General features: G+C 47.0%; 1 protein-coding gene across 1 annotated transcript in view; it reads right to left on the bottom strand.

Annotated features, from left to right (window-relative positions):
- Nucleotides 1-22222, bottom strand: part of LOC144828388 (uncharacterized) — a 271756-nt gene that overhangs the window by 233751 nt on the left and 15783 nt on the right. The window contains exon 3 of the mRNA XM_078686502.1: nucleotides 3522-3540. Coding sequence (XP_078542628.1) covers nucleotides 3522-3540 — 19 coding nt within the window. The remainder of the gene's footprint in view (nucleotides 1-3521; nucleotides 3541-22222) is intronic.

Below are 22222 nucleotides of genomic sequence, written 5' to 3'. Positions count from 1 at the left end.
AATGTATATGGTGGGTGTCTGCATAGCCTATGTCCTTCTGCTGCAACTGCCCTTTCCAACACTGTATTGGGTGTTGTGATTGGTGCTGTGGTTCCTGAGATTACCCGCCTCAAAGGTTTGGGCTCTCTCTTTATTATATTAGTATGGATGTATTAATGATGTGTACTTTGCACTCCTTTGATTTTTGTATTGTCTTCCCTTGTATGATTTCAATAAAAATGATTTGAACTTAAAAAAAAAGAGAAACATTTGACGATTAAATTGTCGATCCTGCGTTGATTTGTTTCAGTTTGTGCTATAATGAAATTCTAGTTTAAACGAAGAACTATCAATAAGAGATTCTCGTAAAGGATGAGAACAAACATTGAACAGGCCTTCGCTCCCACTGTTGCAGAGGCCTAAAGGAGCTGGGATCAGCTACTATAGTTATTACAAAAGGAGTTCGGGTTGACTGAGATTCGAGTTTGTTCCATTACACAGATATAAAAAAATGTAAACAGTAGAAGAGACAAAACAGTTGACATGGAGCAAAATAAGCTGCGAGACAGGATACCATTCTCCCCAATTATCCGTTGCAAGGAGGCAGAGTAATGCTAAACCGTGAAAGAACTACACCTTGAAACAGATGTAGAAAATGCAGACCCTTCTCAGAAAAACGCATGCTGTTCCTCCCTTAAAAAAAATCACAAACTACTGCAGATAAGATACAACGCAGTACTCTATAGTATGCGGAGAGGAGCACCAGAATCATTTATGTCACTGTGCTATCCTGATATCTTTTTTTTGCAGTTTTATATAGCGCGAACTAGAACCGAACCGAATCAGTTATCAGAGCGCTTTACATAGCACCAGTTACGTTACATTTTTTTTTGTTTTTAGGCACGGGGAGATTAAGTGATTTGCCCAGAATCACAGGGGGGTTTTTGGCGTTGTTACCGAGACTCGAACCCAGATCCCCAGGTCCGAGGTCGAGCGCCGTAGCCGTTAGGCCAACCCCTCTCCCCATCTTCAGACTGCAACTGTCTCCAGCACATCACAGCCCTTTCCACAGTCTAAGCAGATTGGTTAGAAATGGGGGAGAGGATTTACGCCTTACGGCTAGAGCGGTCAACTTCGAAGTTGATGGTGGTGAAGTCTCGGCAACGACGCTCAACATCCTGTGATTCTGAGCAAATCACTGAATCTCGCTGTGCCTAACAAAAATGAATGTGTCCTTCTGCAACGAAACTGGTGCTCATGTAAAGCGCTCCGATACCGGATATCTCGGGTCTAGTTTGCGATAAAAAAAACTCTAAAAAATAAAATGTATTCTTATGTCAACCCCAACTACTGTGGTTCAATCCTCAATTTGTGCTCCTCCAGATCAAACACTTAAAATATACTGCAGTTACACAATTATTTTACTGTACAGTTAGCTCAAAAGGATACTAGATGAGTGCCCTTCCATATAGGTTTCCCTTGTCTTCATTGCTTGATTTTGCTTCCGAGAACGGGTCACTCATAGTCGTTGAATGTCACTTATAATTACACTAAAATTACGAAAATGTCACACATAGCAATCTGGAACCTTGGCAGCTATGTCTGCTCTTTTAGCTCATGGTTACACTGTGCACATACCTTAATTCCCTCATCTGAATTGCATAACCCCGAGTACTTAAGAAGCGAGTGTAGGAATGTACAACCCACAGATATCTGCAGCAGGTGCATTAACCTGACAGGCTGCCTCACTGGGATCAGAAACATAACTTTCACATTAGATGTCTTACTAGTGGGTGTATTCACCAACCAATGTAAGGGGCGTAGTAATGTGTGCCCTGCATTTAGACAGAGTTCTGCCACAGAGTTCAACCCACTGAGCTATCTAACTGAGATTCGCCCCATTTCGCCCCATGCATGGGACAGAGACCGCTCTCCTCGCTGTGACAGAGGGGGCCAGGATGATTGCGGATCAGGGTGGCACTGCGGCCATTATTCTTTTAGACCTCAGTGCCGCCTTCGACACCGTAAACCACAACATCCTTCTACGTAGGCTCTCTGATCTGGGAATAACAGCTAATGCAGTTACCTGGCTTAAATCCTTCTTATCAGACCGCTCATTCCAATTCTTTAAGGGTAATGTCACATCCCCTAGGAAACCACTCAGTTGTGGGGTACCACAGGCTCCTCCCTGAGCCCCACACTTTTTAACATATACATGCACCCTCTAGCTGAGGTTGTCCGACCCTTTGGAGTGCAAATTGTGTCATATGCTGACGACACTCAGCTGGTGGTGACACTGAACCATCCCCTGACCCAGCCAAGCGACTTGAGGGGCTGCTTGGAAGCAGTCTTTTCATGGGTGACTCTGTCTTGTCTCAAACTCAATGGAGACAAGACAGAGCTGATGGTGTTAGGCAACTCCCCCCAAAAATCTATTGACCCCATAAAAGCCTAGGAATCTGGATGGACAAGGCACTCACCTTTAACTTCCAAGCAGTCAAACTCTCAGCTACCTGCTTTGGTATACTTAGGCTCATCCGCAAAATCTTCTCCCTCCTCCCATTTAAGGCAAGACAGATTTTGATTCAGGGCCTGATTCTCTCCCGGTTAGACTTTCGGAACGCCCTCTACTTGGGAGCCCCTCAATCGACCCTTAATAAGCTCCAAGTGATCCAGAACTGTGCAGCCCGCACCCTTCTACAGATCCCCCGTCGTCTCCCCGTAAAAACTGAACTCAGAGACCTCCACTGGCTACCCATCAGTAAAATAATCGAATTCAAGAGTATGTGGATTGCCAACCGTGCCTTTTGGAGAAAGGGAGCAACCATTAATCACCTTCTGATCACCCCCTATCATCCGAACAGACAGCTTAGATCTGCATCTGCCTTCCGAGTCACAAGTCACAGGATTCGGAAAGCCAGGTCAGGGGGTCTCCTTCAATGCAGCGGGACTCTGGAACTCCCTTCCTCTTCCCCTCCGTTCAGAACCCTGCGCCTAAGGCAAGCCCGTCTGCGCCCGTCCGCGCCTGGCCCACGCCTAGCGCCGGCCCCCCTGCTCCTCGACCTTCTAAAATTACCTGGACTAAGTCCCAGCTCTTGCAATTTAGACAAGATATCTGTTCTCCAGGTACGCGTTGTTGTCCCCTTAGTCTAGAGAATCTCCCCTACAACTGTTCATCTTGTGACTTCACTATCAACTCCCTGCGGAACCATCACCCTCCTTTATGGAAGATTGCTAAGCCCCAGATTCCCCCTAGGTTGTTAAAGGCGGCGCTGGTCAACTGTCGCTCTCTGCCTTGCCACGCCAATGAGATATGGCTATCCCTTGATACGCAGGATTGGGATATCCTATTTCTTACTGAAACATGGATCAAAGATACCTCCAAACCTGCAATCCACCTGGCCACTCCCCCCGGCTATCCATTGATCATTATCAATAGTGAAAATGACAAACCCGGAGGGGGCCTTGCTGTTATTTTAAAATCACATCTTAACTTGACAGTAAAGAGACTTACTAACTTAGGGCTCATTGAAGCAATGTACTTCACGATTTCGGATTCTACTACCATTATTTTAGCAGGTACTCTAGTATATAATCCACCTACTGCTTCCACCTCTTCACTTACCACCCTGTTGCATACAATAGCTGATCTCTCCTTAAAACACACCTACTTTACGGTGCTAGGAGATTTCAACTTACATGTGGATAATCCATCCTGCACACAAGCATCCTTTTTAACTGACACTATGTTAGGACTAACTTTGTCCCAATTAGTTAAGGGCCCCACACACTCAGCAGGTCATACTCTTGACCTTATATTCACCAATCATCCCGACATTGCCTCTCTTCCTGCACTGCCCCTTACCTGGTCTGACCATTTTCTCCTTCCCTTTGAAATCACCACCCCTTCTGTTCCTCCCTCATTTTCTCGGAATAGAGAGAATGGACGAAAATGGTTTAAAGTCACTTGTGACACCATCGACCCCTGCTTTTCATATCAGTTCGACCCTTCTACAGACCTCAATGAGGAAGTAGCTAGATATAATTCTGCTATTTCTGACGCTCTTGATGTTATTGCCCCTCTAGCCCCACTCGCTTCTGCTAGATCCCGACCGTCTGCTCCTTGGTTCTCTCCCTCCTTGCGGGAGGAAAAGAGCCAATGCAAGCAGCTTGAGCGCAATTGGCGTCGGACCTATGATGTCGAGTCCAAAACTGTTTATAAAGCTGCCTTGAATAAATTCCAAAAGCTAAAACGATCCACGATGAGAGGATACTTCGCACAGCTTATTAAGGAGGCTGAGAATTCCACCAAAACCCTCTTCAAGATAGTGAAGGATTTGGTGCACCCCCCCCTGCCATGAAGGCCCAGTGCTCTCCTAGTCAGACCCTCTACAACGGGCTTTCTGATTTTTTTCAGGATAAAATTTTGAAATTATCTTCTTCATTCGATCCCGTCCTGTCCCCCCTACCGACTATTGAGTTGGATTCTCAGCAATGCTCATTGAATTCCTTTGAAGAGCTCACTTCTGAGACCGCCACTGAACTACTTGTTCAAGTTAGTTCAGGGTCACCATTGGACCCAGTCCCCGCCAAGGTAATGGGCAATCTTGCCCCGGTTCTCATTACCTCCCTTCTCTCCCTCTGGAATTCTTCTTTAAACCTGGGTCAATTCCCTTCAGTGTGGAAACAGGCTTTGTTGGTTCCCATCCTAAATAAATCGGATGCGGATCCTTTACAATTTTGCAACTACCGCCCGATATCCCTTCTTCCCAAGCCTGCTAAGATCCTGGAAAAGGTGGTGCAGAGGCAATTGGCCTACTACTTAGAAACTAACCACCTGTTGCATGACTCTCAGTCAGGATTTAGAGCCGGCTTTAGTACAGAGACTGCTTTACTAGAGGTATCTGAGACGATCCGTGAGTGTGTGGACAGGGGTGAGGAGGCCATGTTGGTCCTCCTCGACCTGTCCGCCGCTTTTGGTACGGTATCCCACGATATTCTACTAGATCGCCTACAGCAGCTGGGAATTGGAGGCACAGTACTTACCTGGATTAGATCATTCCTTACGGGGCGGACGCAGAGGGTATTTCTTCGGCCCTTTCAATCAGAGGATAAACCTCTTCTGTGTGGAGTGCCCCAGGGTTCGGCTCTGAGCCCTCTTTTATTCAACGTTTACCTAGGCCCGCTTGCTAGGGTGGTTGAAGCGTGGGGGGTCAGAGTGGTCTCTTACGCTGATGACACGCAGCTTGTGTTCTCCTTTAGAGACCACTCTGATTCCCATTTTACCAACTTCCGCAACTGCCTTGGCAACATCTGTTCCTGGATGGCTTCCAACCATCTGGTTTTAAACACTGACAAAACGGAGGTTCTGTTTTTTAACCAAAAAGCTGCTCTCCCCGCTACCCTCTGGTGGCCTGCTGTTTTGAACCCCCCCCCCGATCCCTGTCCAGTCGGCCCGTAACCTGGGCTTTCAATTTGATAATACCATGTCTCACAAGGCCCAGATCAATAAGGTTACTTCTTTTTGGCAAACTCCGCATGATTAGGGAGATTTTCCCGTATCTTCCTTTGGACTCCCGTAAGACCATTGTCCATGCTTTGATTACGTCACACCTAGACTATTCAAACAGTCTATATGCTGGTGCCCCCTTGTACCTTATTGAAAGGTTACAAGTGGTTAAAAATGCAGCGGCTAGACTAATCGGAAACATCCCACTCCGCCAATCGGTAGCAGCCTACCGGAAAGAACTGCACTGACTCCACATTTCCCGCCGCATCCAGTTTAAAGTTCTGATCCTTGCCTTCCGTGCTATTAATGGCTCTGGCCCGGTCTATTTGAGAAAAAGACTCAAACTATCTATATCGGCCAGATCATTGAGATCGAACAGCCTACGTATCCTGGTGGTACCCAGATTCCGCCGTACCAGGAGCGGGGGCAGAACGTTTGGAGTAGCTGCTGCCAAGCTTTGGAACAGCCTCCCTTTAGATCTGAGGTTTTGTGAGTCGGAGCAAGTGTTCCGCCGCAAACTCAAGACTTGGTTGTTTACTACTGCTTAATACAGTTTTTCTTTTTCTGTGGACATGTACTCTATAGCGCCGGGACACCCCCTTCTGGGGGTAGCCGTGCGCTTTAAAAGCTTCTTAAAAAAATCCTTCCGGAAAAAGCTATTCAATAAATAATTCCATCTCCCCCCTTCATTCACACACGCAAATCCTCAGCGCTAGGACGCCTCAGGGTAGCTATCGCGCTATATAAAAACTACTCCATTCCATTCCATTCCAGATTCAAACGTAGAACCTGTGGAGTGCAGGGTTTTCCGTGCGATGTGATGGTTTCACTGATTTATCACATGACACACTGTGCGAGGCCCTCGGAGCTCCACCTGATCTTTTACAGCTTTTTAACAGCATTGCGGTGAACAGATTCGTACAACCTCTTGGGGCTCTCAGATGAAACCGGCCGAATGTGTAGAGCGCCTTGTAAGTGACTGGCCCGGTCCTGGCGCTGTTCTAGCAGGGGTTGTATTGTTCCGCTATAGACGGAGGTGCTAATTTCAATGGCTTCAGAAAGAAAGCACAATATAGTTTTAAACTAAACGTTGACCATCACCGCAGCCGACATATTACCTCTAAGAACTATCCCACAAGAAAACGGCCTCGCAGCGCTCCAATGCCCGCCGAAACTTGTTTTTCCAAATCCGTTTCAGAGTCCTGTGGACAGCTCGGCGCTGAGGTCCAGGAAACTAATGCAAGTCGGAGCTCTGTGTGGGCTGTGATGCCTTGTGAGAACCCTGTAGGTGAGCCAGTGCATGAGGTACTGGGGGCAATGCAAGAGAGGCTCGAGGCGCTTTGGGCTTGCTGTAATTCCTCCTTAATGGAGCACAGCTACGGGGTGATTGTGGGCCATTGTGGAAATATTTATGTTAATTGCAGCGCATTACGGTGCTGCAATTAACAAATATTTCCACAATGGCCCACAATCACCCTGCAGCTGTGCTCCATTAAGGAGGAAATACAGCAAATGCAGGAGCCACAACAACCTGGAATGTGTCATTTTTCGCATCGCTCGAGTTATAAAAACGGCGGCGCGAATGATCTCCCGGGCTGTGTTGTGGGTGCGCGCTCCACAGGCAGCACTGCGCGTTCGGAGGAACAGACATGTGCGTGCGCTGCCGCGCATGTTGCTGGGAACACTGGTTACAATATTTTCTTTGCCCATTTCAGAAGCTCACTAAGAATCACATATTTAGCCTCAATGACTTGGAGGGTAATTAGGCGATAATTTTCAGGTTGTTGGCTATTTCCATCCTTACAAATTGGATTGATTATTGATCCCCTCCATGAGCTGGGTATCACCTGTTGCTGGAGTGCGCTTTTGTATACAGATGTCAATATACTTGCCCAAAACACTGTATTTGATTTAAAAAGAGCTTGCGGAAGTCCATTCGGACTGGGAGCCCCATCCTTCCTGCCTCTTTGAATTACTTTGCCCATTTGGCATTCTGAGAACTGGTAGGGGGCCTGTTCCTGTGAGCATTGCTGATTTTGTGTTGGATAACTCTGTGAGTTTGGATGCAATAAGATTTAGTCAATGGAGGGTTTAAAGTGTTCCATCAAGAAAGTTACCCAAATTGCTTCCATCAGATTAGAGCTTGTTACTCGGCTTGCTGCACGATTTAAACTGTTCCAAATTGCCAGAAATCTTTCTTCTTGAAGAGAAATAGGACTTTGCAGAGAGTTTTTGTTTTGCCTCTCTTTTGTCTTTTCAGATTGCATTTCTGTATTGTTTGTTAATACTATTGAAAATTCTGCAATACTCTAGGTTAACTGGAAATCTCTTGGCCTTCCCCCTAACGCGATTCAGCTCTGTCCACAATGCACAACAGTGTGCCGTAATTATAATTTTCGTGTGTTCACCTGAGTTAGATTTGTTTCGGATTGACCAAGTACATCTGAAAATGTGATGATTGTCCATTATTTCCCCAATAAAGAGGGACCAGTTTGCAGTTGTTAATGTGCTTTCATCTTATATTTACTGGTTAAAACGTAAAGTGTTAACTTATTTCCAGATTTCTGTACTGGCAGCAACGTTAAAATACTTGTCCCTTGCTGCCCAAGGTTTCTGTGCTTGGAGTGAGGGAGGCTTGCACTATCCTGCCCCTATGGTACCTGTGTTGCTAGGGAGCCTTCCATTCCTGTATCTATGTTGTGTACAAAGCCATGCACAGCCGCTCCTAGTGCTGCACATGTGCTGTGCAACAATGCTTGTTACAGCTGTGACGGAAGCTTGCCCTGCTGATGTCTGGTGGGCCTGTTTGTTTGTGAAGGAAACAGGCACTGCTGCTCCCACGCTGTCCCTGTTCTATGACATGGAAGCTTGGAGGGCTACTGTGAGCTGCTACTGCTCGGCATGAAGAACATATACACTGCTTGTGTCCTGCTGAACCTACACTGTTTGAGGGATGAGTGCACTGTGGCTGCCTGCAATGTAACTACTCTTCCTGTGAAGAAACCTTGCACTCATGCCCAGGCTGCACCTGTGGTGTGTGAAGCTTGTAATGCTAGAAAGTATGCATCGCCTATTGTGAGTGAAGCTTGTGGTTCTAGTATTTATGCAGCACGTGTGACGCTTGTAATGCTAGAAACTATGCAGCAACCATTTTATGTGAAACCTGTAATGCCAGTACTTATGCTACTTATGTACTCCCCCTGAGACCACTATACTGCGCAAAACATGGCACACTTTCACATGTCCATAATGGACGTGACACTTGTCTAGCTACCGGGGGCCATTATCACCCTCAAGCTGCTGATGACAGAGGGGTTATTCCTCATTAAACCTACTACTCCCCCATCCAGTCATCTTTTAACACTGCGCAGGACACCTCTCAGACTCAGACCCGCACACACCTTTACAGCTTTATCACTCAAAAGATCTCCGAAAACGTGACCCCTTGGGGGACCCATAGAGCATTGCAGCGCCGGCCCAATGAAAAGCACGGCCCATTGATGAAGCATGACATCCTTCGGGTGTGTGAGGGCACCAAGACAAGGACATACCCCCAGATGCATCAAGAACCCAGTTTGCTATTCCTTAATAGCGAAAAATAAAGATTCGCTATTAAGGAATAGCAAAATGCAATGTATGAAGAAATCACTAAAAAAATTGCGATTTCTTAAAATTCCTTAATTGCGACTCGCAAATTGCGACTCGCAATTAAGGAATACCTCCCCATTCGTTCCTATGGGCCTAGAGGCCCATAGGAATGAATGGAAAGATATTCTCAATTTGCGAATTGCAATTAGCGAATCGCAAATTGAGAATGCGATTTCAAGGGTGCAGGGGTGTCCAAAGGACACCCTGTTGCACCCCTGAAATTGATCTGTGCACAACATGAAACTTTAAAAAATGCACTTTAGTGCATTTTTCAAAGTTCTTGCAAATTACCATGAAGTTCAACTTCATGGTAATTTGCGATCCCTATTAACAAAATCGCTATTTTTTAAACTTTAATGCATTGCATTTAAGGAATCTCAATATGAGATTCCTTAAATGCAAGTAATCGCAATTTTGCGATTTCTTAATTTGCGATTTTTGCATTTGGGAAGATGCATCCACAATGCAAAAATACCGGTAATTCTGAGAATCTGCCCCTTTGCGAGCGGATTTTACCGTGATGCATCTATGCCATAGTTGGCATTATATTAAGAGAACGACTTTCTTCCCCTCTTTCTATCACATTTTTCGTAGGAACTCTGATTCCCACGTACAACAATTCTACATTTCAGGAGAACGAGTCACTGGACCTAGATCCAGCTCCTTGTCCCCCCTGCCCCCATTTTTTGTGTAGTACTTATGCTACTCTTGCGGTGTGTGAAGTTTTTAATGCTAGTACTTATGCAAAACCGGTTGTATGTCAAGCTTGTAATGCTACTACTTATGCAGCACCTTTGGTTTGTGGGAGAGTGATGCTAGTTGTACTTCCACATCCGATGTGTTTTCCTGTTCTATGATAGCTTTACCAGATTGGTACATTTGCTATTGCATCCTGCCCCCTCAACTTCGACCTCGGCACTCAAGTCCATAAATGAGGCAGAGAGTGGCCCAACAGGGCAGAGGGGCCGCTGGCCTTAGAGAGGAAAGAACTCTACATGGTGATGGGAAAGGTAAAGAAACTGAGAAAATGTAATAAGTGAGAGTGAGCAAAGGAAGATAGAAAAAAATGGAAACATAAGAAAAATAACAGCGAGAGCAAAAGAAAGAAGAGGAAAAACTAAATGCAAGATGTGGAGAAGGTAGAAAAAAAGAAACACAGGGATATGAAAATACATACATAGAAAAGAGAACAAGGCAGGGAACAATGGAAGGAAATCGAATTAATGGGATTAAAGTAAAGAGAGAAATAGAAAAGTCAAAGAATGGGAAAAAGAGCATGAGTGGAAGACCTAAAGATGAGGCCCAAATGAAAGCAAGAGACAAAGGGACAAAGAGGGATGAAGCAATTTAATGTAAGTTGGATAATGAGTTGACAGGGGCGGCAGAGGCGTAGCAGGAGGAGGGGAGAGATGAGATGGCAAGGAGTCATGGCAAAGTGGTGGGGGACAAGTGTAATGCAAGGAAGCAAAAAAGGGATATGAACTGAGGGAAGAAACAGAGGCTAGAGTGAGATGAAAGGAGAATTGGAAGTTGGATCAGGAAGGGGAAAATGCGGGGATATTGTAATAGAAGTCTGATAGAAGCTGGGACATCCATGAGAATGAGAAAGGGTGGAGATGAGGAAACCAAAGATGGAAGTGTCATAGAAATAGATGAGTGTCAGTAAACCGGAAAAGAAGAGATGAAGAAAACCAAAGTTGTAGGGTGCAAATTTGGTTACCATCCTTGTATTGACAAAGCCCTCAGTGTCACATGCAATGATTGATTGTGGTACAGATGCTGCTTCTCTGCCTGTCTACACTGACCTACCCTGACCTATTGCACCTCCCAATCTCATTCAATGCAACTGTCTGTCTGTTGGCTTCTGTCCACCCACTCAAAGAGCCTGAAGCACTGATCTGTAACACTCGCACCTGGTTAGGACCAGTCGTTGCCCGATGAGTCCATAGAAGATTCCCCAGGCAGCCCCATCAGGTCAACAGTGGATGCAGATGTTACTAGTGGCAGGGCTTAGTAAGCAATGGTGCACTGCCTTGAAGTACATATAGTGATGTAGTGCTGCACATTCCCTTCACCAGTACAGCTTGTTGTCTATTATTGTGCATTCAGTATTTGAAACTGAAATTAAAATCCAACCATTTAAACCTAAACATCTCTCATATTACTTGTATTCCATACCCACTTAATTCACAACGTGTTTCCTCCATACCGGTTCATTTATAATAGTGAATGAATCCGTAAAACGTTTTATATCGAGTCCTCATCCAACACTCAGGCTTGTTTTGTACCAGCAAACATCTATCTGTAACATTCAAAATCAGTTTTGTCTTGAGATCAGAAAAGTATTCTGACTTACCTTCATCATTCACCTTCAGATTCTTCGTACTCCCTTACGCAGTTAACAGATTTAGTTCTCTTCTTGCATACCTTAGCATAATGCCCAATTATTTGTTTGCATCTGTTTTATTAGGTTTTAAGCAAGGTTAAGTAGACGTCTTACCAGGATAGGATACATTTCTACTGATATATAAATACAGCATGTGGATTATTAGCAGGATCCAATATGATACCGAATGCTTGGTACAGTACATACATAGCAGAAAAACAGGCACATATTAACACGCAAATGAAAGATAGTACATGTTCGGTAGCACATTATGGAACAGGCAAGATGATCATGATAAACAGTAGGGCCCCCAGCATGCAGAGTAGACAGAAGAACAAATGATGCCAGCATCCAATAAGACAACAAACTAAAGAAAATAGACCAAACTAGAGTACCATGCCTCTCCCAGGAGACTCCAATCACCTGTTCCAATCAATGACATACATGGTTCTGCTGTTCAACTTGCGGAGATTTAATCCTGGTGTGGGGTGAGAGAGGAGAGGCCCGCCACCTCACGATGTGCCCACTGTGCAATGTTGCCTCAGGTCTCCATATCCTTGTCGCCTTCCCCCACTGCAAGAGTCTGAGAGTTCTGGATCAGGATGCTCCTCATTTTGAAAATCATGCAGAATGGCGTCCCAATTGGCAGCAATGGGGTAGCCGTAAGTTATCCTCCCTATGCAGCGCTAACCGCTAACACTAAACACAGTCTTTATATTTTACATCCGAGAAGATCGCTCCGTGGTTTCCGCGTTTATTTTGTGGGCTGAAGGAAACATAACTGGTTTTGGAATTTCCCCTACTCTTACACGAGATGTCAAGTAATCCCAAATGGTAGGGGGAACACCTGTTTCCCAAAACTACAAGTGAGCACTCAAGGCACTCCCTTGCTTTTTACTGTTTCCTACCGATAGGTAAAACCTGGTGGTAAGGAATACAAAAAACATTATTAGAACGCTGCAAGGGTAACAAGGTCGCTCTTAGGTCACTTAAATCAAGGTCATTTAAAGGCCACTTAAACTACTTACTAGAACTGCCAAATTAGTCAGACTGTTACAATAAAGCAATTATAACACTTGTGTAGCTCCTCTTAAATTATTTGGCTCATATTACACAGAAAGACAAGATACCAGCAAACTCAAGGAGAAGGCGAAGAAGAGGAAGAATGACTTCAGGGAGATGCTGCCACTACAAAAGGAGTACAAAAGGGGGTGGTAATGGATGGAGCATCTGAACCAATCAAACACTCACACCCAGTCAAAAGATCTGGGTTTAATCCATCACCGTTCTTTAGCCCACTCTGCCACCCCAGTTCAGGCATGGCTATATGCAAATCAGTCTGACCCCGTGCCTCATGGGAACAGTCCAGCCCGAACTGCCAAGCCATGCCTTCCCTGGACCGGAAACAAGCTTCCGAGGACCGGTTGCTGGCATTACAGCCGTCTTCAGCCCGGCTTGCTTGAATCCAGTGGCAAAGTGAGCAAGGGACGCACGTCTGAGCACACCCTACCACACTAATGGCGGCCAAAAGCGGTACAAAAGGGGGTGGTAATGGATGGAGCATCTGAACCAATCAAACACTCACACCCAGTCAAAAGATCTGGGTTTAATCCATCACGTTCTTTAGCCCACTCTGCCACCCCAGTTCAGACATGGCTATATGCAAATCAGTCTGACCCTGTGCCTCATGTGAACAGTCCAGCCCGAACTACCAAGCCATGCCTTCCCTGGACCGGAAACAAGCTTCCGAGGACCGGTTTCTGGCATTACAGCCGTCTTCAGCCCGGCTTGCTTGAATCCAGTGGCAAAGTGAGCAAGGGACGCACGTCTGAGCATACCCTGCCACACTAATGGCGGCCAAAAGCGGTACAAAAGGGGGTGGTAATGGATGGAGCATCTGAACCAATCAAACACTCACACCCAGTCAAAAGATCCGGGTTTAATACATCATCGTTCTTTAGCCCACTCTGCCACCCCAGTTCAGACATGGCTATATGCAAATCAGTCTGACCTTGTGCCTCATGGGAACAGTCCAGCCCGAACTGCCAAGCCATGCCTTCCCTGGACCGGAAACAAGCTTCCGAGGACCGGTTTCTGGCATTACAGCCGTCTTCAGCCCGGCTTGCTTGAATCCAGTGGCAAAGTGAGCAAGGGACTCACGTCTGAGCATACCCTGCCACACTAATGGCGGCCAAAAGCGGTACAAAAGGGGGTGGTAATGATGGAGCATCTGAACCAATCAAACACTCACACCCAGTCAAAAGATCTGGGTTTAATCCATCACCGTTCTTTAGCCCACTCTGCCACCCCAGTTCAGACATGGCTATAAAGGAATGAATGGGGAGTCATTCCTTATTTGCGATTAGCAATTAGCGAATCGCAAATAAGGAAGTAATGTCAAGGGAGCCAGGGTGTCCAAAGGACACCCTGTTGCACCCCTGAAATGGTAATGTACACTGGTGTAGCGCACACACATGTCCCAAGGACATGTGTGTGTGTGTAACATACAGTGCATTTTTCTAAGTTGAACTTCGCGGTAAATAGCGGCCCCAGATTGCGAATTCGCAATTTTGAAATGGTCCATTCATTGCATTTAGGGAATCTCAAATTGAGATTCCTTAAATGCAAATAATCGCAATGTAGCGATTTCTAAAATTGCGATTTTTGCATTTGGGATGATGCATCCCAAATGCAAAAATACCGCTCGCAAAGGGCCAGATTCTTAGAATCTGGCCCTTTGCGAGCGGATTTTGGTTTGATGAATCTGGCCCATAGTCCTAGCCGCCTAGTACAATCCTGAGCTTGACAAACTGCTGATCTCTTAGAGACTTACTAGACAGAAACAAAGAAGGCACCCTACCCCCTCAGTTCAATTTTGACCTTTCTTCCTAGAACCGCTGTGTGTGTCAGTTGTTTCTATGTTCCTACTAATAAAAAAAACGAACACTCGTAGACCCACTTAAGCCTTCATTATGAGTCGCCTACAAAACGGGCTGGATTTTCCCCACACAAGGATCTTTGGCCCATTAGGAGTTGGACCAGAGAGTCCATAATGAAATAAGGAATTACTAGGGCAATCGATAAGCCAGTGTCCAATTCCCCATAATCAGCACCTAAGAACGCCAAGTACGACTGCTGTCACTGCCCTGAATGGAAGTAAGAGGCCACTTATAGTACCTATGTGTGCCGGATGATGGTACAGTGTGGCTTCAGAAGTGATGTGGGGTCCTATATAGACGCCACTGCTACGTATTGAGGTCAGTTGCATTCAAGACAGTCCGTGCACCCCAGAAGTAGAGCCCAAAAAGCAAATTAAAACTAGTATGCAGTTTCCTAGACTTAAGATCTTATTAATGGGCATAGTCAAATCACAGAAAGAGGGGGGGGGGGTCGGGGAGGTATCTGCGGCTAGATAGAGTCTCCACCAGAAAGTGCATTGCAGTTCTTCTGATAGAGACTTCTAGCCGCAGGTTCCTCACCTTTTGAATAAATACCATTGCAGTACCTAATAAAAGTGGACCTGTGAATGGACTCAAACCAAAAAGTCCTATAGGACTGAGTGGGCAAAGTGCCCCTATTGGTGGACTTGGTTGTCTAGACAATAATGCTGAATGAACGTATGGAGGGACACTCATGTAGCTGTCTCGCAGATGTCTGGAACAGGGACTTAGCATGTTAACACAGTGGTAGAAGCTTTGGCCTTGGTGAAATGGGCTTGCATTCTTTCTGGAAGCTGCTTCTTCGCCAGTGCATCTTAATGCATAGCACAATCTAGCATGAGACAGTACACTTCTGCGAAGCCTTGCCTTTTTTTACTCTGGCGAATCCCACTAAGAGCTGATCCTCTACCCAGTGGTCTTTGGTAAGATCGATGTAGAAGCAGAGCACCCTTTTGAGGTCCAGGCGATGGAGTCTCAGGATAATGGTTTGATCGACGTGGTACAATGTGACCTCTTTTGGTAGAAAGGATTCCTTAGTTCGCAGAACCAGCTTGTCAGGGAAGAAGGTGGTGTATGGTGGATGAACATAGAGAGCCTGAATCTCACTCACACACCCTGGGCTAAGGTGCTGGCAACTAGGAATACAATTGTGATGGTGAGAATCAATAGGGGACAGCTGTGGAGCATCTCAAATGAAGTACACAATATAGAAGGACAAATTGAGGTCACAAAAGGAGAAGGTGGGAACAAATGCTGCAGCCTTAACAAAAACCTTGCGTTACAAAATAGGGTCAACCCAAAAGGAGTCACTGGGACCTGGGTATGCAGTATTCCAGTAAGAGGGGTCCCAGAATGGGAGGACAGATAGATTCACAAATTGACAAAAGAATTAGAACAAATTCAGTAAAATGTAAGAGTACAATGTTATTTAATCAAGGAGTATTCAACCACACATTAGTATACATTGCATGAGATCATCAATTGGTAAATATTGGTGCCCAAATGGGAAAGGGGTGGGAAAGGAAACGTGAAGTGGTAGGAAGTGTAGTCGGGTAGGGAACGTGGTACAGGTAAAATTTGTGAATCTATCTGTCCTACCATTCTGGGACCCCTCTTACTGTAATATTAACAAAAATCTAATCACTCCCAGTGATTTAAATAAGGAAGGCTTACCACGCAATTTCAGGAAGGTTGAAAGGGTCGAAAGATAACCTTTAACAGCACCCAAAGCAAGGCATTTCTGGGCAAGGGATAGAACAAACGAAAGGATATCTGACAATTTCACCAGAATGGGGTAAATTTGGCATGCACTGCACCAAACTACATATTTGTCCCAACAACAGGCGTATACAGTCTTTGTCGAGGGACACCTGGCTGCCAAAAAGACACAAACTACCTCTGGAGGGAGATCGAAGGCATTCAGCTGGTGCTGCTCAATCTCCATGCATGAAGGGGGAGATTGTGAAGGCATGTGTGGCCTTGATGCTGCGCCAGAAGATCTTCCAGGAGAGACAGCCTAATCGGAGTGTAGATGCTTTGGCCCATGGGTTCTGGATACCATGCTCCCTGTGCCCAATCTGGAGCCACTAAGATGACTTGGGCCCTGTCGGTCTTGATCTTCTTGAGAACTCGGACAGTTGTATCAGCAGAAAGGGGTACAGTAGTCCTGAGTTCCACTTAAAGCAGAAGACGTCTTCAAGCGAGCAGAGGTGCTGTCATTGCACATTGTCTGCGGTGGTGAAGAGACCATGCAAAGATTCTCCCCATTCATGGAAAAGAACATGCACCACCTCTGGATGTAACCGCCATTTGTGATCCGCTGTTAATTAAAGTGGAGTGATCCCTTGTCCCACAGAACCTGGAGATACAGCAGTATATAACCACAATGGGTTCTGCTGGGAAAGGAATAGTTATTCAACAGTCAACATTACGATGTCTGTCGGAAAGCGTCCAAATGGCATTCGGTTTGTCCGAATCGGATTTGGATCCCACGTCTCCAACCGACTCGGAAGCACATCTGACCGACCGATTACGATAGTCAGAAACTGTTTGGTCGTTCCGACCCGGTTCTGATCGGCATTCAGAGAAACCGAGTCGGTCGGAGCCAAATCGTACAGATCTATGGACCGTGTTTCCGACCGACTCATTATGATGTCGGATTAAGACAGCCTTTCCGAATCGATTTGTCCGACACTGATCGGCTGTCGAAATCCAACTTTGGGGCCCGTAGCATGCCCCCCTGTCACGGGGCCTCTGGTGTCAGCATGGAACGAGGCGGGGAACTTAACTATTGTTCCTTTCCGCCCCGTACTCAGGAACCCTCCCCCTTGAATTCCCTCCCCCTTGAACTCCGTTCTCTCACCTTGTACCCACAATTTCGCAAACATCTTAAGGCTCACCTATTCACTAAGGCCTTCGACTAAATTCTCATTAGCTTCCCTTGTTTTCTACTCTCGGATCTTATCAGTTGTAGTGCCAAGAAACCACTGGTGTATGTGCGCTGTACAAGTAATTTTAAACTCAAACTCAAACTCAAACCCTACTGTCCATTTAACACAGCCTGGATCTCCCCGGTGGAGGTGGAGTCCACTCCTCTGACGTCAGGCGATTCCGACCAATCAGCACCAGAGGGGGCGGATAAGGAAGAGCGCCCGGAACAGCCAGAGAAGGGAGACGGGAGCTGAACGCCGTTCAAGACGTGTTGCGAGGACGAGAAGCAGACGCTTTGCCAGGACGAGAAGCCGACGAATCGCCAGGACGAGAAGCCGATGAGTTACCAGGACGAGAAGTAGACGAGGAGACCAGGAGTACGCCGGGAGGCCACCGTCACCACGAGCTGCCCTGCCGCACTTCTGGGGAAGTATGGCTGGACAAGGTACGGGGCCGTTTAAAGGGATTGTTTGTCTCACAGGGTGGGAACAGATAAGGGAGGTCTGAGGGAGGACCCGGTACTGCACCCGCTGTGTGTCTCACTCCCGGTAATGCTGTCTCCCTTGGGACAAAACGCAGTATAAAACATTGCTTACGTTTGGTGTCGGGCCCCGGTGACTCCTCACTCCCCCTTTCCCCCCTCCTTATCTACGAAGCACTGGGATGTGTCAGTAATGGTCGGATTGTTTTCTCCTTATTTTTCATGACGCCGAGACGCGGAACCAAGGCAAGAATTCCCGGACCAAGTGAAAAGAAACTTGAGGACCTCGCTTCTTTCCCTTCATTGTGTAGCCAAAGACTAACTGAACTAGCTGTTTACTTTGTTGATCGTGCAATAAATAACGATCCTCTTCTACCAACGAACGACTATTGGCCATTATTACCCTCATATCAGCTCTCATAAGTTCCCCCCCTTTACACCCCCTTAACCCGGAGACCTACGGTTGGTGCCCGTTGGGCTACCCATGGGTCCCCTCTTTCCAGCCAGGCATGGTGCGGCAGTCATTATGTGGTACCCGTCAGAGGGTGCAAGGTTTTCCTCGTCCACCCCTTTTTTCAATGGTAGCCTGTGTTGTCGGTCGGAATACAGGCTCCCATTGAAAACAATGGGAGTCCGCCCGAACGGTGTTCGGAAACATCATAATCAGTCGGTCGGACTCCCAGAATCCGATTCAGTCGAAAATGATTTAGAGACCGAGTCGGTCAGAATGCTTTCCGACCGACATCGTATTAAGGCCCTAAGACTTTTCATTTTAACAAATCAATAGATGATTTACAAATCACGAGTCTGAGTTTCCTTCGTATATTGTCATTCATATATCGAGGCTTACAGAACAAAGTAAAGAAAGACTGGCCCAGACAGTGACAAACGTGAAGTATTTGTGCAATGTGGCCAAGTGATTCAAACAAAACACTACAAAGAGACAACACATTCAATTACATAAATCTATTACATCAGGATAGTGCCCGTTTGTTTTTGGGGGAATCTGTATTAAAATGGAATACTTAGTTAACTGAAGGTGCTTTCGGCGTAAATGCAGGGTACAACATATGTATGGTCGACTTTTTGACCCTTTTTAGTTGTGTTTATTAAAAACATCAAAGTGGGTCTTCCTCAGGACTAAAAACATATGCACCCGGTGTGACAAAAGAGAATTTTTATTTTTTATTTTTTTTATTTTAAAGTTCAAAAGACTTTATTTATTTTTATTGATTTGCATTTTTTATAGAGCGCGACACTCATCCCGAGGGATATCACGGCGCTTATTTGGATAATACACACGTACCACAGCTGGGTGCCGGCAGCGTATATCAAGGTTCCAATAAGACACAGCCCATCAGCCGACATCCCGGGGGTTCGGCGGCAATTTAATAATAGGCATCCAAAACGTTCGTTGTACAAGGTAGACAAATGAGTGATAGCGGGTCTAGATGAACTTTGCTTTTTACCATCGAACCAAGAAAATAGGAACAACAAAAAGCGTCACAAGTATGCAGACAGTACCATTGCAGGGCAAACAGCAAATGTTCCTTCAAATAGCAAAAATCAGCATGTGGAGACTATACAGTACAGCAGGTGCGGCAGGCCAAATAGAAACAACAGGGGAAGGGTCAAGAAACTCAGTCCAGCCCCATATCAACACATCCCTCTCATCACCATGGACTCCTGCGTGGGTGATTCAGCCTCCAGAAGTGCAGCAGGGTCGGCTATAAGAGTCTCCCCCAGTGAACCATTCCGCTCCTCGTCAGGAGCCTCAGCAGATACATCCACTTGTGCCGCCCCCTCCAGGACCGCCGCCCAGTAATTTTTAGGCCTACTCTTGGGGGGCATAAGATCGCTATACAGCCCTGTCTGAGTGCAGCAATAAATCAGCTCTCTCTTCCACACTCGCACCGTGGGTGGGGGGGGGCCCTCGTCCAGGCCCTGGCAATACAACGCTTGGCCATTAAGAGCACCAGGTCCACAATACGTCGTTGGGAGGAGCGCAAGGGTCGGGAGTAGCCCAGGAGAGCAATAAGGGTTCCGGGGTCAGTGTCAGGTGCACCGTTTGATTGAGTTCAACAAAGACTGATTGCCAAAAAGAAAAGATCATGGGGCACGACCATGCAACATGAAGGAAATCCGCCAAGGGGGCTCTGCACCTCTCACATTCTGGGGATTCACGAAGGCCATATCTATGAAGCCTCTCCGGGGTGTAGTAGGTCATGTTCAGGAATTTAAAATGCGTGAGTCTATGACGGCCGTTAAGGGAGATTTTGCGGACATTTGCGCAGCAATAGCCCCAAAGGTCCTCGGTCATATCAGTGCCCAGATCACGTTGCCAGGCCAGACGTGGCTTGGTGTAATCCGCATATAGCTCCGCCTGTGCTATCCGATAGAGAGTGGAAACCAATCTCTGGGGGGATTTAGCAGTGACCACATAGTCAAAGGTAGTCACCGTCACTGGCTCCGTCATATCCGGTCCAAGCAGGTCTCGCAAAGCACTACGTACCCTATGGAATTGGAAGCGCGCCATCAAGGGAGGTTCCTCCATCGCAACAGTCACCTCGTCCCACGTCCGCGCCGTGCCACCCGAGAACAAGTCGCCCATGGTATGAATGCCGACCCGTCTCAGTGCCAAAATCACTCCTTTCTCCTTACAGGGACCCAACCAGTGGCACCATTCAAGGTTCGCGCTTGGGGAGTATAGGAGTGAACACGGTTGAGCGTTCGCCATGTAGTGCCAGGCGTGTGTGACTGGCAATAAAGAATCGACCAGTCCCGTACGCCGGTCCCTAGGCTGCGTTAACAAGGCCGGTAGAGGGGTCGGGTCTGCAACTATCAATACGGACATAGGGGGCGTCCTGCGGACCATGGATCCACGTATAAGCATGAGCAGACTGCGCCGCACGATAGTAGAGCTCCAGATCTGGGGCACTGAGCCCGCCCGCCGCATAAGGTCGTATTAGAATATGCCAAGCAACCTTCGGTTGTTTCCCCGCCCAAGCTAGGCGCACGAGTAGCGATTGTATTCTGCGAAAAAACAGGACTGAATGTACCATAGGGATAGTGTTGAACAGGAAAAGGAAACGTGGGAGCACCACCATCTTCATTAACACAATGCGTCCCAAAAGAGACAGGGGAAGAGAAATCCATCTCTCTATGTCATCCTCCAATTTTGAAACCACGCAGCCATAATTTTCACGCAGAACAATCTACGAGTCAGTATGTAGTCGGACGCCAAGATATCTGCCCGCCTCAGTGGTCCACTGTAGTGGAAACTCAGGGTCAAACTGCACCGTGGCCGCGGTGAGCAGAAACATGATCGATTTCATCCAGTTCACCCGGATGCCAGAAAGGGCGCCAAACCGGACTACCTCCCGCAATACCGGGGAGAGGTGATTCACAGGATCGCGCACATAAAGAAGCGTATCGTCCGCGTAGGTAGAGACGATAAGCCTGTACGTAGGGAAGCGGATGCCCCAATGAGCATGGTACTCACGGAGGGCACAAACAAGGGGCTCGGCCACCAAAGCGTAGAGCATCGGAGAGAGTGGGCATCCCTGCCTCGTGCCTCTGCCTACCTCAATGGGCTCAGAGATCAAAGGGCCGATGCGGCCGGAAGTACAGGACCGATATCAACTGCAGGAAGAGGAGGCCAACACCCATTCTGCGCAAAACATGATGCATAAAAGTCCACTCTACAGAATCAAATGCCTTTTCCATATCTAAGAATACGGCAATGGCTGGTACCTCCGGGCGGGTATGCTGAAAGGCAGCGAAAACCGTTCTAATATTATAAACCAGATTGCGCGTAGGGACAAAACCAGACTGCTCTGGGGCCACCCATGTCGTGACCATAGGGTATAAGCGATTAGAGAGTACTTTAGCGAAGATCTTCGTATCTACATTCATCAGGGAGAGCGGGCGATACGAGGCACAGTCATTGGGGTCCTTGCCCGGTTTAAGAATGGCCACAATTACAGCCTCCCGCATGGAGGGCGGCATTGGAGCCAGAATTGGCCATATCGCTGAACAGGCTCAGCAGATGGGGAAGCAGCAACTCGGAAAAGGCCTTGTCGAAAGTCACCATAAGACCGTCACTGCCCGGGCCGCTCCCGCCCCGCATGGAGGACAGTGTGGCAGGGTATACTCAGACATGAGTCCCTTGCTCACTGCTCCATCAGGATTCAAGCAAGCCGGGCCGACGACGGCTGAAATGCCAGAAACCGGTCCCCGGAAGCTTGTCTCCTTTCTGGTGAAGAATTGGCTTGGTAGTTTGGTCTGCCCTGTTCCCATGATGCACTGGGCCAGGGACAGACTAATTTGCATATAGCCAGGTTCTGAGC

This window comes from Lissotriton helveticus, chromosome 4_1, assembly GCF_964261635.1.
Source record: "Lissotriton helveticus chromosome 4_1, aLisHel1.1, whole genome shotgun sequence".
Taxonomy (NCBI): Eukaryota; Metazoa; Chordata; class Amphibia; order Caudata; family Salamandridae; genus Lissotriton; species Lissotriton helveticus.
This window is presented reverse-complemented; position numbering and strand designations above follow the sequence as displayed.